We start from the raw sequence: 13792 nt of genomic DNA, 5'->3' as shown, positions 1-13792 counted from the left end.
AAAGAGGATAAGAGACTCACTAAGGAAACAGAAAGGCTGAGTAAGAGGGAAAAAGAGAGCCCAAGTGAGCAAAAGAAAGAGCACTTTAGTAAAGAGGATGAGAGGCACTGGAGTGAGCAAGAAGAGGAGGAAAGTCTGAGTGAAAAGAAGAGTCTAAGCATGGAGCAAGAGCATCTCAGTGAGGAGGAGAAACTGAGTGAAGAGAGCCAGAGTGAGGAGGAAGAGAGCCTGAGTGAAGAGGGGGAGATCCTGAGCGAGGAGGAGAGCCTGAGTGAGGAGGAAGAGAGCCTGAGCAAGGAGGAGAGCCTGAGTGAGGAGGAAGAGAGCCTGAGCGAGGAGGAGAGCCTGAGTGAGGAGGAAGAGAGCCTGAGTGAAAAGGAGAGTCTGAGTGAAGAGGAAGAAAGTCTGAGTGAGGAGGAGAGGCTGAGTGAAGAGGAGGAGGAGAGCCTAAGTGAAGAGGAGGAGGAGAGCCTGAGCATGGAAGACGAGGAGAGCTTGAGCAAGGAGAGTCTCACTGAGGAAGAAGAGACTCTCAGTGAAGAGGAGGGCCTGAGGAAGGAGAAAGAGAGCCTGAGGAAAGAGGAGGAAGTGAGCCTGAAGCGGAAGGAGTATATGGAGAGGACAAGTAAAGAGGAGAAAAGGAAGAGCAGATTTAGGGAGGAGATGCTGTCAGAAGAGGAGAGAATACTGAGAACAGAGCTCTCAAAGGAAGGTGTGTCCTTACCCAAGCTAGCAACAGATGAAGATCTTGCTGAAGAAAAGGAGGATAAAACTAGAAGAAAAATTCTACTTAAAAAAGAGAGCTTGCTTGATAGAAAGAGAGACTCCAGACTTAGGGACAAGGGTATGTCACCAACAGTTCTGAAGAGTCCTTTCAAAATACCACTACAGGTAACCCTCATAAATAAAGAAGAAATGCTCCCAAAAGAAAGACAGGACAGTCAACTTATTGAAATACACCCCATGACAAGTTCACTGGGAAGACAAGATAATATACTCTTGGAGAAAGCCAGGGGCATGTTTTTGCAAGCCATGGAAACAGACTTAGAAACCCAGATCAAAGGTCTCCACAGGCCAGAGTTCCCATTATCTGATATTATCACGGGACCACAGAAACCTGGACGTAGACCCAAACGTGACAGATGGAAGCAGTTCTTGTGGTATCAGGATTCTTCAGTGAGGAATACTGAGGATCAGGCTCCAACCCCGGGCCCTGCTCCATCCCTTGCCTCTTCACCTGAAAGACCAGCTGAAGGATTCCAAAGGCCAGACGACTCAGATACAAGCTTCTTAGTTGAAGATCAGATTAACAATGCCTTAACAAAACTGGAAGCAGGAGAGAAACTTTCCAGGGACAGTTTCCATCAGCTGAACCAGCTCCTCAAAGACTTCACTTCAAAGGAGGACTTGAAATGGATACGACTATGTAATCTTAAGGTCATTGCTAAACACCTCAGTCAGAACCTAGAGTTAAGTCACATCAATACATTACAACCCCATAAGGAGGTTTTGAGTCCAGTACACTTAAAGGCGATCCCTCCAATTAGAAGAAAACATAAAGAGAGCTGGCTGGAGTCATCCTCTGTCCCCGAATCAGAATTACCATCAACTACTAAAGAGATTCAAACACCACAGTCTCTCAAAGGGCATCTCTTAGCTGAGTCCAATAAGAAGCAGGCACAACAATTATTCCAGTTATCCACTCCTGACAAGGCAATAAAGCACCTTTATCCAATCCGAAGCGATGTTCCCTCAGCTGTCTATCCCTTTACAGATAAAAAACACCCAGCCTTGATAGTCCAGAAGGACGTCCTGGTCTTGAAGGGGAGGGATGATCTCCCCACATACCCCAAGGCAAAGAAGAAAGCACTGCTCATTCCTGTACCAGTGTTACCAACAACCACCAAGAGGATTCAAGTCCCAAAGACTATAAATTGGCATCTTTTAGGAGAACCTTACAGGAGTGCACGGGTACAGCAGTTATCCAATGCTCTCAAAGAGATGGAGAGACGACATTTTTATCCTGCCACAAGAGAGGTTTTCACAGGTGTCCATGCCTCTGTTGACAAACAAACCCTCGCACTAATGTTTCAGAAGGACCTCTGGGATTTTAAGAGTAATAGCAGGTTCCCCAAATTGCCCAAGTTGGAGAAGAAGATACAACCCATCTCTAAGGAAAAGGAAGAGATGCCCCTATGGGAGACCTTTGTGGCACTATATTATGTTTTGCGGATGCTGCAGCAGCGATATGCCAAAGACAGTGCTGCTTGGATGGAACAGTTCTACCGGATCATGGACCTGTACCAGCTTAAGTCCCCCCAGATCCAGAGGCTTCTACTAGAGTTGCTTCAGGGAGAGAAACTCCAGTCCCAAGAGACCATCTACAAAAAAGCCCTGAAGACCACAGAGCTGGTGCTTGGTGAGCGACTGTTCTATCGCCTGTTTTGTGGTAGTTCTCGCGTCCCTGCAGGCCCCCTCAAGTTCCAGGATGTGGTACCCCTCCCTGGGCAGAACAAAGTGTATACTACCCAGCCAGTGGGCATAGCCCAGTATGGGTTCTTAGAACTTGCCTGGAAAAGCCTGCCGCAAGTCAGCCCTTACTGAACTGAGAAGATGCCCAGTATTCCCACTCCTACTTTCTGATTTGGCTTGAAATTAGGACTTTGAGATCTCACTGGAAAATGAGCCTGGGCCACAGATTTGAAGTCTCCTTATTTGATCCTCACTTTAAAGTGAGTTAGACAAGTACCCATTTTCACTTAGCTCCAAGATCCTGCTATTATATATTAAATAAAATGACACTCTGGAAACACTCTGTCTCTCTGAGTTGACTAAGTACTTCATATTAAGTTGAATCATACAGTGTTTGTCCCTTTGTGACTGGGTTATTTCACTTAGTACAGTGTCTATGTCAAGGATTGTCAGTGTGGCAGTTTGTGTCAGAATGTCCTAAAAGCTGCATGATATTCCATTTTATGAATAGACCACATTTTGTTTATCCATTCTTCTCTTGATGAATACTTGGTCTGCTCCCACTTTTGTTCACTGTGAATAATGCTGCTATGAACACAAGTACACGAGTACGTCTTTGAGATCCTGTATTCAATTATTTTAGATATATACCAGAAGCAAAGTTCCTGAACCATATTATATTTTTAAAGAATTATTTTATTTATTCATTCATTTATTTTAATTTGACCAGAGAGAGACAGACAGACAGAGAGAGAGAGAGAGACAGAGAGAAAGTGAGAAAGCAAACCATCAGGTCCAGGACTCGAACTGCGGTCAGCCATGTGGGAGTGTCCAGTGCATTAACCACCATGCCATCCACTGGTCCCCATGGACCATATTATATTTAAAAAAAATTTTTAACTTGCAGTTGGTACAACTTTTAAAAGATCGTTAATGTTCATGTTAGTGACTGTTTTCTGACTTTATGCAATTATCCTCATTTTACAAGCTTTGAAATAAAGTCAGGTATAATGATCTTTGTTTTTTGTTTGTTTGTTTGTTTGTTTGTTTGTTAATGAGAGCACGCACATGAAAGTCCATGGAAGGGAGGAGGACATTTGGGGTGAGAGAGAGAGATGTTTATGGACAGGGTCTCACCACATTAAGATTCTCCTCTTCCTGGACCAGCAGATTGTGTAATGATTATGTTGCTGGACTCCCACATTGTGGACCACGGTTCCAGTCCAGACCTGGTAGCTTAAATTCATGCTGGGTATGTGTGCACACGTGCCCAAAATCCCAAGACAAGAATGGAGGAGAAGGAATTGCAGCATGGCCATCCCCACTGTGAGATGATTTCTCACTTTCTGTCTCTCTCATGAGTGCACGTGCCCTATAGCAAAAATATCTCTCTGAAAAAAAAAAAAGTTCTCCTCTCCCAACTTCCCCATTAACTAGGATCATAGGCATGTACTACTATGCCTAGAATATTAATGAAATTAACAATTTTGAGGAGTACTTTTAAGTGGGAGACTAATTTATCTAAAATTTTTATGATTAAATTAGGGTTATGGATTTTTGAGAGATGACCACAGAAGTAAACTGCCATTCTCATACATAATATCAACGGCTATACTATCAACGTGATTCTCACTGATAATGTTAACTTGATCACTTTGTTGAGGCAATATTTGTCAGACTTCTCCACAAAATTATAACCCCCTTCCAAATTTTACAATGAAGTAATTATGCAACACCCATTTTCAAGTGTTGTAGTGAAGTCATTATGATGCACTCACATGTAGAGCTATGTTATGAAGTACCTTCGTAAGGGCAGAGCATGTATACATATTATTTGGAAATCTGCATGGGAGATTTGTTATTCTCCCCCATTTCTATACTCATCCAATCACTTATTTACATCATGTATTCACAGGTATTTATTTTATAATTTGAGTTATAATCCAATATAACTTAAAAACATTTTTATTGTTCAAATTATTCCAGTGTTGGCCATTGGGAGCTTTTTTAGATTGGTTTCTGTGTCCTTTTAACTCATCCCCATCGTTTTAGGTTTGTTTGTTTGTTTGTTCCAGTTTTGCATTTCCTTGCAAAAATACTCTGGGTTTAGTGTTCTGTTTTGTTTTAGTTTGCATGTACTGACTAGAGAGAGAGAGAGGATAAAGAGGAAAAGTGAGAAATCACCTCCCAGAGTAATGGCCACCCTGCAATCCTTTCTTCATGACTCTCTTGTGCTTTTGGGCATGCATGTTTTTTTTTTTTAAGCTGCCAGGTCAAGGACCTGAACAACTCAGTTGGCCGTATGGGATCCAGCACCTTAACCTCCATGCCACCTGCTGGCCTCAAGTTCATCTATTATTTTTCCTATCCCCCCAAAATAAATTAAGGGACCAGCAGTTAGCATAATGGCTTTGTCACTGAACTCCCACGTAGCCAACTGCGGTTCCAGTTCTGGATCTGGTGGCTTAAAACTCACACTGGGCGCGTGTGTGTACGTGCCCAAGATCCCGAGAGGAGAATGGGGGAGAAGGGATTGCAGCATGGCCATCCCCTCTGGGGGGAGTCACTTCTTGTTTTCTGTCTCTCTGTCTCTCTCTGTTTTTCTGGTGAATGCACGCACCCTATAATGAAAACCTTTCAAAAAATTAAAAAATAATAAATTAAAAATTAATTAATTAATTAATTAATTAAAATGAAAAAAAGAAATCTGTCATTTTTCCAAGGATGCCTAGTTGTTTTTAATTGAAGAATGGTATCAGAAGCTAAAAAGTGGATGCTAGGTGAGCTAACTGCTTCTAGGGTGTTGTTGCTTCTAGGCCACTTTAAGGTGACAGAGCAAGCAAATGTGTAAATGTATACTAATCTATGTATATTATATGCACCTATCTATATGTTTACTTCTTATATACACCCATCTGAATCTATATTAAATGAGTAAACACTGATATCAATTTAAGTCAATTATCATGTAGGTCATTCTTGCCTTCTGTCCTGCTTGTCTGTAACCTGTCATTATAAGGATGCTGAACTTTTTTCTGTATTTATTGAGATAACCCTATAGTTTTTTCTTTCATTCTGCTAATTTGGTGTTATTATATTGTGTACATTTCTGAATATGAAACCAGGGTTGACAAACTTTTCTGAGAAAGGTCAGATAACAGATATTTTTAGCCACATGAGCCTTATTGACTATCTTTTAAAATTTGAGTTTGAAGACTGTGCTGCTTTTTACTTTGTTTTGGTAATCAGAAATGAAGAGTTCACTGGAATCCTCTGGTTTTCTCTCAACCAGCTATAATCATGTGCATGTGCCCAGCCTTTCACTAGGAACATGTGGGATTTTAGCAAGACCCTCTTTTGTTGTCTCATTCCTTAGCTACTCCTGTAATTGATTGGTCTGTCTTTTGGTTGATTACCATAACTAGTATGGAACTTGGGCTATCAGCATTTCCTGACTGTTTGTCACTGAGATATCCATTATTTTCAATACTACCCTGGGACATGGAATTTTTCATGCCTCATACTGGCTCCTCTGTCCCCTCTGGCAGAGCTGCAGAATTGCCAGTCCTAATGGTAGACTTGTGAGACCAGGAACAGGCAGCGTGGGATTCCTACTATTCAAGATTCAGTAGACTTTGGGGCCAGCAGGAAGCATGGTGGTTAAGGTACTGGACTCCCATGTGACCAACTCTGGTTTGAGCCCTGAACCTGGTGTCTTGCTTTTTCACTTTCCCTCTCTCTTTTGTGAGCCTACAAGTCCTATAGCAAATTAAAAAAACAAATAATGATAAATAAAATTAAATAATTCTTTTTTAAAAAAAGATCCTATAGACTTTATTTTTGTAGCTTTGTACAGTTTATTACTACTTTTAGGGGACAGGATTTCTGAAACTCTTCAGCTATTCCAGAAGTCAATTCGGCATATATTAATTGGGTCTTTGGAAAAGTCATGATGCATGAAAAACAAAAAATATGTCATGACTTTCCCAACAACCCACCAATTGTTTTTATTTTGCTACCTACAGAGTCATGCCTTCCAATAATGGAAAATTCTTAAATGTTAACATTTTGTTTATTTCCTCTCCCTCAATCCAACATGTAGGTTGGCACTTTTCATTCAACAACATTGCCTCCTAGCCTCCCATATTTTCTTTTTTTTTTTTTTTGGAGAGGTTTTTTTTTTTGCTATAGGGCACATGTGCTCTCCAAAGAGACAGAAATCAAAAAATCACCCCCCAGGGGAGATGGTCATGCCACAATCCCTTCTCCTTCATTCTCCTCTCGGGATCTTGGGCATGCATGCACATGCGCCCAGTGTGAGTTTAAGTCACAGGGTCCAAGATTTGAACCGTGGTCAACTACATGGGAGTTCAGCGACATAGCCATTACGTTAACTGCTGGTCCCCAGCCTCCCATATTTTCTTTCTTTATCTATCAAAATTATCCTCTCTTTTACTTCCTCTTATCTAATTTTCACATCATTTCTTTTTCTTTCTAGCTATGTCAAACCAGTTACCTACTTTAAGATCTATTCTGTCTTTTTCAAAATGGTCTGCTGTATCAGTAGTATTTTCCCCCTATTTTCGTATATGTTGTCAGTTATTAACAACAGTTGCAGTATAATCTATAAGCAGATTTTATACTTTTTTTGAAGGGGGAAGAAATGTAAATTCTGCTTTTTGTGTCCACTGGAATTTATCCATGGTGGATTATTTTCTGGAATTTTTTACTTTTAGTTTTTGCTACAGAATGTGTATGCTCACCAGAGGGGGAGGGGGATAAGAAATCACCCCCAGGTGGGATGGCCACGCCTCAATTCCTTCTCCTTCATTCTCCTCTTGGGATCTTGGGCACACACATGCCCCCAGTGTGAGTTTAAGCTGCCGGGTCCAGGACTCGAATCGTGGTCGACCTCATGGGAGTCCAGTGACATAACCATTACACTAACTGCTGGTCCCAATAATTCCTTCTTATTCATTCTCCTCTTGGAATATTTGGTACACATGCACACATACCCAGAGTAATTTCTTTCTTTCTTTTTCTTTCTCTCGTTCTTTCTTTCTCTTTTTCTTTCTTTCTTCTTTCTTTCTTTCTTTCTTTCTTTCTTTCTTTCTTTCTTTCTTTCTTTCTTCTTTCTTCCTTTCTTTTTCTTTCTTCTTTCTTTCTCTCTCTCTCTTTCTTCTTTCTTTTTATTTGCTATAGGGCATGTGCACTTACCAGAGAGACAGAGAGAGACAGAAAGCGAAAAATCACCTCCCAAGGGGACTGGCCACACTGTAATCCCTTCTCTTCCAGTCTCCTCTTAAGATCTTGGGCATGCATGTACACGCACCAGGCATGAGTTTGGTTCAAGCCAACAGGTCCAACAGTTGAACCGTGGTCAACTCTGTGGCAGTCCAGCGATGTAACCATTACACCATCTGCTGGTCCCACTCAGAGTAATTTTCAAGTCACCTGATCCAGGACTTGAACCTCAGAGTTGGCCATGTGGGATCTAGTACATTAATCTCCACACTACGTGCTGGCTCTAGTGTATTTTTGAATTTTGTATTGTGAGCTCATGATAAGCAATACTTCCCTTGTGAAAAATTTCAGTGGAGTAGGTTAAATTCAAGGGATGCCTTTTTTCTCTACCTATTGTCTCATGTTTTTCACTAGTTGGGAAGTTATTCATTCCTAGTTTGCTATTTCTATAGTTTGTGGCCAAAATAAATTCATTCCTCAAACTCAAAATAAATTCATTCCTCAAACTCAAATGAAAGAAGACTCAGTTTTTTTTTTTATTTGCCAGAGGGCATGTACACTTGCCAGAGACAGAGAGAGAGAGAGAGAGAGAGAGAGAGAGAGAGAGAGGAAGCACCGTAAGGGGAATGGTCATGTTGTAATTTCTTCTTCCATGTTTCTCCTTTATGGATTTGGGGCACACAAGCACATGCATCTGGTGTGTTTCTCAAGCCACTGGGTCCAGGACTTGAACTGTGGGTCAGCCATGTGGGATCCAGCTGTTTTAACCAACAGGCTGTGAAAATAGCCCAGAAAATTCATAATTTTTAATTACCAAGAGAAAAATTTTTTTCCATCTTAGTATCTTGCTTTATGTAGAGTTAATCCAATTATTTGAATCACTCATTCTTAAGATTCATAACCCATCACTTTGGTTATTAAACTGTAAACTCTTTTGTTTCTGTTTTATTTATTATTGCATAATGAATTACCACAAATGTAGCAATATAGAGAAATATGCATTTATTATATTTTTTTCCCACCATCAGGAGTCTGTATATCAGGGTTTTGCCAGGCTATGTTCCTTTTTGGAGTTCAGGGCTCTCTCTTTAGTTCTTGTAGATATTGGCAGAATTCAATTCTTTATGGTTGTAGAACTGAGGGTCTCATTTTCTCACTAGGTGTCACCTGGGGACTGCTCTCAGCTCCTGGAGGATGCCTATAATTCTTTCTCCTGAGGTCTCCATTCGATTTCTCACACACATGGCAACTTACTTTCTCAAGGCTGACAGCAGACTTTATTACCCCAGTGTGCTAAAATGAATTTTCTTATAAAGTTTTGCAATGATGGGAGTGACTGTCCCACCACCTTCACCATATTCCATGGACGAGAAGTAAGTCACAAGCTCTGCTTGCACTCAAGGGGAAAGGACTACCAAGGGAGTCATCAGGGGTCACTTGCAGAGGCGTCTACCACAATTCCTAATACTTAAAAACCTTCCAATTTACTCTTTTTTGAGAGAGAGATTTTTGCCATCGGTCACGTGTGCTCGTTGGAGAGACGGAGAGAGATAGAAAGTGAGAAATCACCCCTCCCCCAGGGTGGATGGCCATACCACAATCCCTTCTCCACTCTCCTCTTGGGATTTTGGGCATGCACATACAAGCACCTGGTGTGAGTTTTAAGCCACTGACTACGGAACTCGAACAGCGGTCGACTGCATGGGAGTTCAGCAACATAACCATTATGTCATGTGCTGGTCCCAAGACCACCCAGTTTAACTAAAGCACATTCTTACCTCTCTTTCTTTCCTTTTTTTTTTTTTTTTCTTTTTTTCCTTAGGCTTTCCGCTAAGATTTTTGTGAGCTCAACTACACATTTAAAAGGATGGCTACTATATTGTGTCCATTACTAACATATTTTTTAAAAATAATTTTACTTTACTTTATTTAAATTTGACCAGAGGGATAGAGCGAGAGAGAGCAAGAGAGAGAGAAAGTGAGAAAGCAAGCTGCCAGGTCCAGGATTTGAACTGTGGTCAACCATGTGTGTGTCCAGCGCCCTTAACCACCATACCACCGGCCGGCCCTACTAATAGATATTCTATAGAGGAAGATTAGATCTGTTTATCTAATCTGCTCAACTGCCTCTAATAGAGATTTTTAAAGAGAGATTTTTCCTATAGGGCACATGCACTCGCCAGAGACACAGAGAGAGAGACAAAATGAGAAATCACCTGCCAGGGAGTATGGACATGCCACAATCCCTTCTTCTTTCTCTTCTTGAGATTTTGAGTACGCAGGTGCACATGCCCAATGTGAGTTTCAAGCTGCTGGGTCTGGGACTTGAAGCACCTTTCGCCATGTGTGAATCCAGGGCCTTAACCATTATGCCACCTGCTGGCCCCAGTCTACATATTCTTTAAGGGGTTCACATAACAATTTATGTAGACAATTTTTCCTTTGAAATACTATCTCTTTCCCCATTTCCTCACATGGTCTCTTGATAGTTCCTCTTCTTTGAAGGCATATCCACATAAGTAAGTTTGTTTCTAAATACACAGGAACGGGGGAATCGGTAAAACCAGAAGAAAGGAGGCCTTGGTTCTCCACAGCATAAAACAGAATTGGAGGGAAAATGGAGCATACAGACACAGTGTGAAAGATATTTAATGGAATAAAGGGAAGCATAGTCTGGAAATATTGGGAAATGAATGGATAACAAAGCTGTTACAAAATAGAGATTATTTTTTTCTTTCTGGTCCATGAGAAAGTTCCATTGATATTATCTACAGAGGGGGGCCAGCAGGTGGCATGGTGGTTAAGGTGCTGGACACTCACACATGGTTGACCACAGTTCAAGTTCCGGACCTGGCAGCTTGCTTTCTCACTTTCCTTCTCTCTCGCTCTGTCCCTCTCTGGTCAAAATTAAAATAAGTAAGTAAATAAAAAATAAATAAATGAAGTTAGAAAACAATTTTTAAATATTATCTACAGAGGGGGGCCAGCAGGTGGCATGGTGGTTAAGGTGCTGGACACTCACACATGGTTGACCACAGTTCAAGTTCCGGACCTGGCAGCTTGCTTTCTCACTTTCCTTCTCTCTCGCTCTGTCCCTCTCTGGTCAAAATTAAAATAAGTAAGTAAATAAAAAATAAATAAATGAAGTTAGAAAACAATTTTTAAATATTATCTACAGAGGGGGGCCAGCAGGTGGCATGGTGGTTAAGGGCACTGGATTCTCAAGTGGCTAACTGCGGTTTGAGTCCTGGACCTGGTGACTTGCTTTCTCACTTTCCTTCTCTCTCGCTCTGTCCCTCTCTGGTCAAAATTAAAATAAGTAAGTAAATAAAAAATAAATAAATGAAGTTAGAAAACAATTTTTAAATATTATCTACAGAGATCTTAGGACAAAAATTACTACATTTAGGGTACCAAGGACACAACTACAATCTCTTGTCTTTTTAGACTAAGCTCCGCTCAGGGCAGCTCAAGAAAATCCTGGTCCTGTCTTTGATTCTCAGAACCTTTCCTGAGTATAAGGGGAGCTGTCAGCCTCCCCTGTGAAATCTTTGAGAGAATAAATTTGGCACATGTATGAAGGAAAGAAGATGGTTAGTTTCTGTCTTCAACCCAGAAAGAGCCTGGAATCCCTGGTACTGAAGGAAGGAGTAGCCACTGTGCAGACTAGAGGAACTTTCATATATTAGTCAATTTGGAAGAAAGAAGTCAGTACTATTCTCTCAGAGACCTAAAAAGCACATTTTATAGTTTTCACTTCAAGGATCCTGCAGGGCTGAGATTTTACACAATGTGCAAGTTAGTGAGCTAGCTAGCTTATTATTTTCATTTCATGGAAGATGGTGTAAGCCATAGATTCCTGGTCAAAACCAAAAGACTTTACTTAATGCACACAAGTTAGCATGAGCTCCTTGTTTATGTCAGTCCCCCATTCCCACTCACTCCTCCCCATCTTCTCAAGTCCCATAGAGTGAAACAGGTGGGCCTAGAGGGATGCCTACATACAGAGAGGGTTGTGGTATGAGAGAGCCTGGGAAACCAGTTACTCTATGGCTGCCTATATGTAAGCCTTCTCTTTTTAAGGATGAGATATTACTTCATCTCTTAAATTGCTTGCTGCAAGCACACCTTGAGAAATTCCCCATGTAATGGATAGTCAGGGACTTGTATGTTTGGTGTACCTAGTTTGGTATCTCTGCTATGACAAAATACCACACACTGGGTGGCCGAAACAACAGAAACTTATTTTCTCACAGCTCTGGAGACTAGAAGTCCAAGATCAAGGTGTTAACAGTTTTGGTTTCTTCTTCTTTTTTTAAAATAATTATTTTATTAAACTTTATTTATTTATTTAATTTGACCAGAGAAGGACAGAGAGAGAGAAAGAGGGAAAGTGAGAAACAACCTACCAGGTCCAGGACTCAAACAGCGGTCAGCCATGTGGGAGTCTAGCGCCCTGCCATCTGCTGGCCCCCAGTTTTGGTTTCTTCTGAGGTGTCTCTGCTTGGCTTGTAGAGAGTTGTCTTCTTGCTACATCATATGGTTGTCTATGCAAGTACGTCCGTGGTGCCTGTGTGTCAAAATTTCCTCTTCTCTAGGATATCAGTGAGATTGGACTAGGTACACCCCAACAGTCTCATTTAATTTAATCATGTCTTTAAAGGTCCTGTAGCTCCTAAAATAGTCCTATTCTGAGATATGGGGTTTTAGGGCTTCAGCATATGAATTCCGGGAATTCATAATTTGGTAGACGTGCTCAGGGCCTATGGAAGATTGCCTCTCCCAACATGCACATACAAGGAAACAACACAATGAATTTTCCTAAACCAAGTGCGTCCTATGACCCTCAAAGTCCTATTTCTCTGTAGGCATTATCCATATAGGTAACCACTACCCTAATTGGTTAAAGCAGATATTAGTTCCCTAATCTGTGTCATCAGAATATGTAAGTGATGGGCCAGCAGATAGCATGAAAGTTAAGATGTTGGATCCCACATGGCTAACTGCACAGTTTGAGTCCTGGGCCCCAGAGACTTGAAAATCATGCTAGGCACATGTACATGAATGCCCAAGATCCCAAGAGGAGAATGGAGAAGGGATTTTGGCATGGACATTCCCTTTGGTGGTGGTGGTGGGGGGGGTTGATTTTTCACTTTCTCTCTGGCAAGTGCTTGCACCCTATAGCAAAAAAAAAAAAAGTAAGGAAGGAAGAAAATGTAAATTGGAATGATATATTGGGCTGTCAGAAAAGTAATGACACATTTTTTTGCATAGAGAAACATCTCACGTCTCCCAGAGTTTCCCCAGTGTTTTCCAGGAGCAGTTTTATAGTTTGAGGTCTTAGATTTAGATCTTTGATCCACCTTGACTTGATTTTTGTCAGAGGTGAGAGGTAGGGGTCCAGATTAATCTTTCTGCAGGTGGATATCCAGTTTTTCCAGCACCATTTGCCGAAGACAGTTTTTCCAGCACCATTTGCCAATTTCCTTTTCCCACTGGATTGACTGGTATCCCTTGTCAAAAATCTGTTGACTGTATGTTTGGGAATTTATTTCTGGGGACTTTACTCTGTTCCATTGGTCCACGTGTCTGTTTCTGTGCCAGTTCCATGCTGTTTTGATTGCCACAGCTTTGTAGTATATTTTTGGGCCAGGGAGTCAGATGCCGCCCACTCCACTCTTCTTGTGCAGAATTGCTTTGGCAATACGGGGTCCTTTATGATTCCAGACAAACTTTATGATTGTCTTTCCTAGATCTGTGAAGAATGTGTCAGGTATTTGATTGGCATTATATTAAGTATGTAGATTAATTTGGGTAGAATTGCCATTTCAATTATATTAATTCTTTCAATCCAGAAACATGGGGTATCGTTCTACTTTTTTGTGTCATTTTCAATTTCTTTTTTTATCTTTTCGTAGTTTTTCTTGTGGAGGTCTTTAACTTCTTTGGTTAGATTTACCCCTAAGTATCTTATGCTTTTTGTGGCTATGGTAAATGGAATAACTTTTCTTCAGTTCTATCTCAATCTGCCTGTTGTTCATCTATAGAAATGTTATAGATTTCTGGATATTAATTT

General features: G+C 41.0%; 1 protein-coding gene across 1 annotated transcript in view; it reads left to right on the top strand.

Annotated features, from left to right (window-relative positions):
* Nucleotides 1-2793, top strand: part of LOC102471933 (WD repeat-containing protein 87) — a 25072-nt gene extending 22279 nt beyond the window's left edge. Inside the window, exons 8-9 of the mRNA XM_014592932.2 lie at nucleotides 5-1584; nucleotides 1864-2793. Of these exons, the coding sequence (XP_014448418.1) occupies nucleotides 5-1584; nucleotides 1864-2604 (2321 nt within the window). The 3' untranslated portion in view covers nucleotides 2605-2793. The remainder of the gene's footprint in view (nucleotides 1-4; nucleotides 1585-1863) is intronic.
* The last annotated feature ends 10999 nt before the right edge of the window (nucleotides 2794-13792 follow it).

This window comes from Tupaia chinensis, unplaced genomic scaffold (assembly GCF_000334495.1).
Source record: "Tupaia chinensis unplaced genomic scaffold, TupChi_1.0 Scaffold138910_1, whole genome shotgun sequence".
NCBI lineage: Eukaryota > Metazoa > Chordata > Mammalia > Scandentia > Tupaiidae > Tupaia > Tupaia belangeri.
This window is presented reverse-complemented; position numbering and strand designations above follow the sequence as displayed.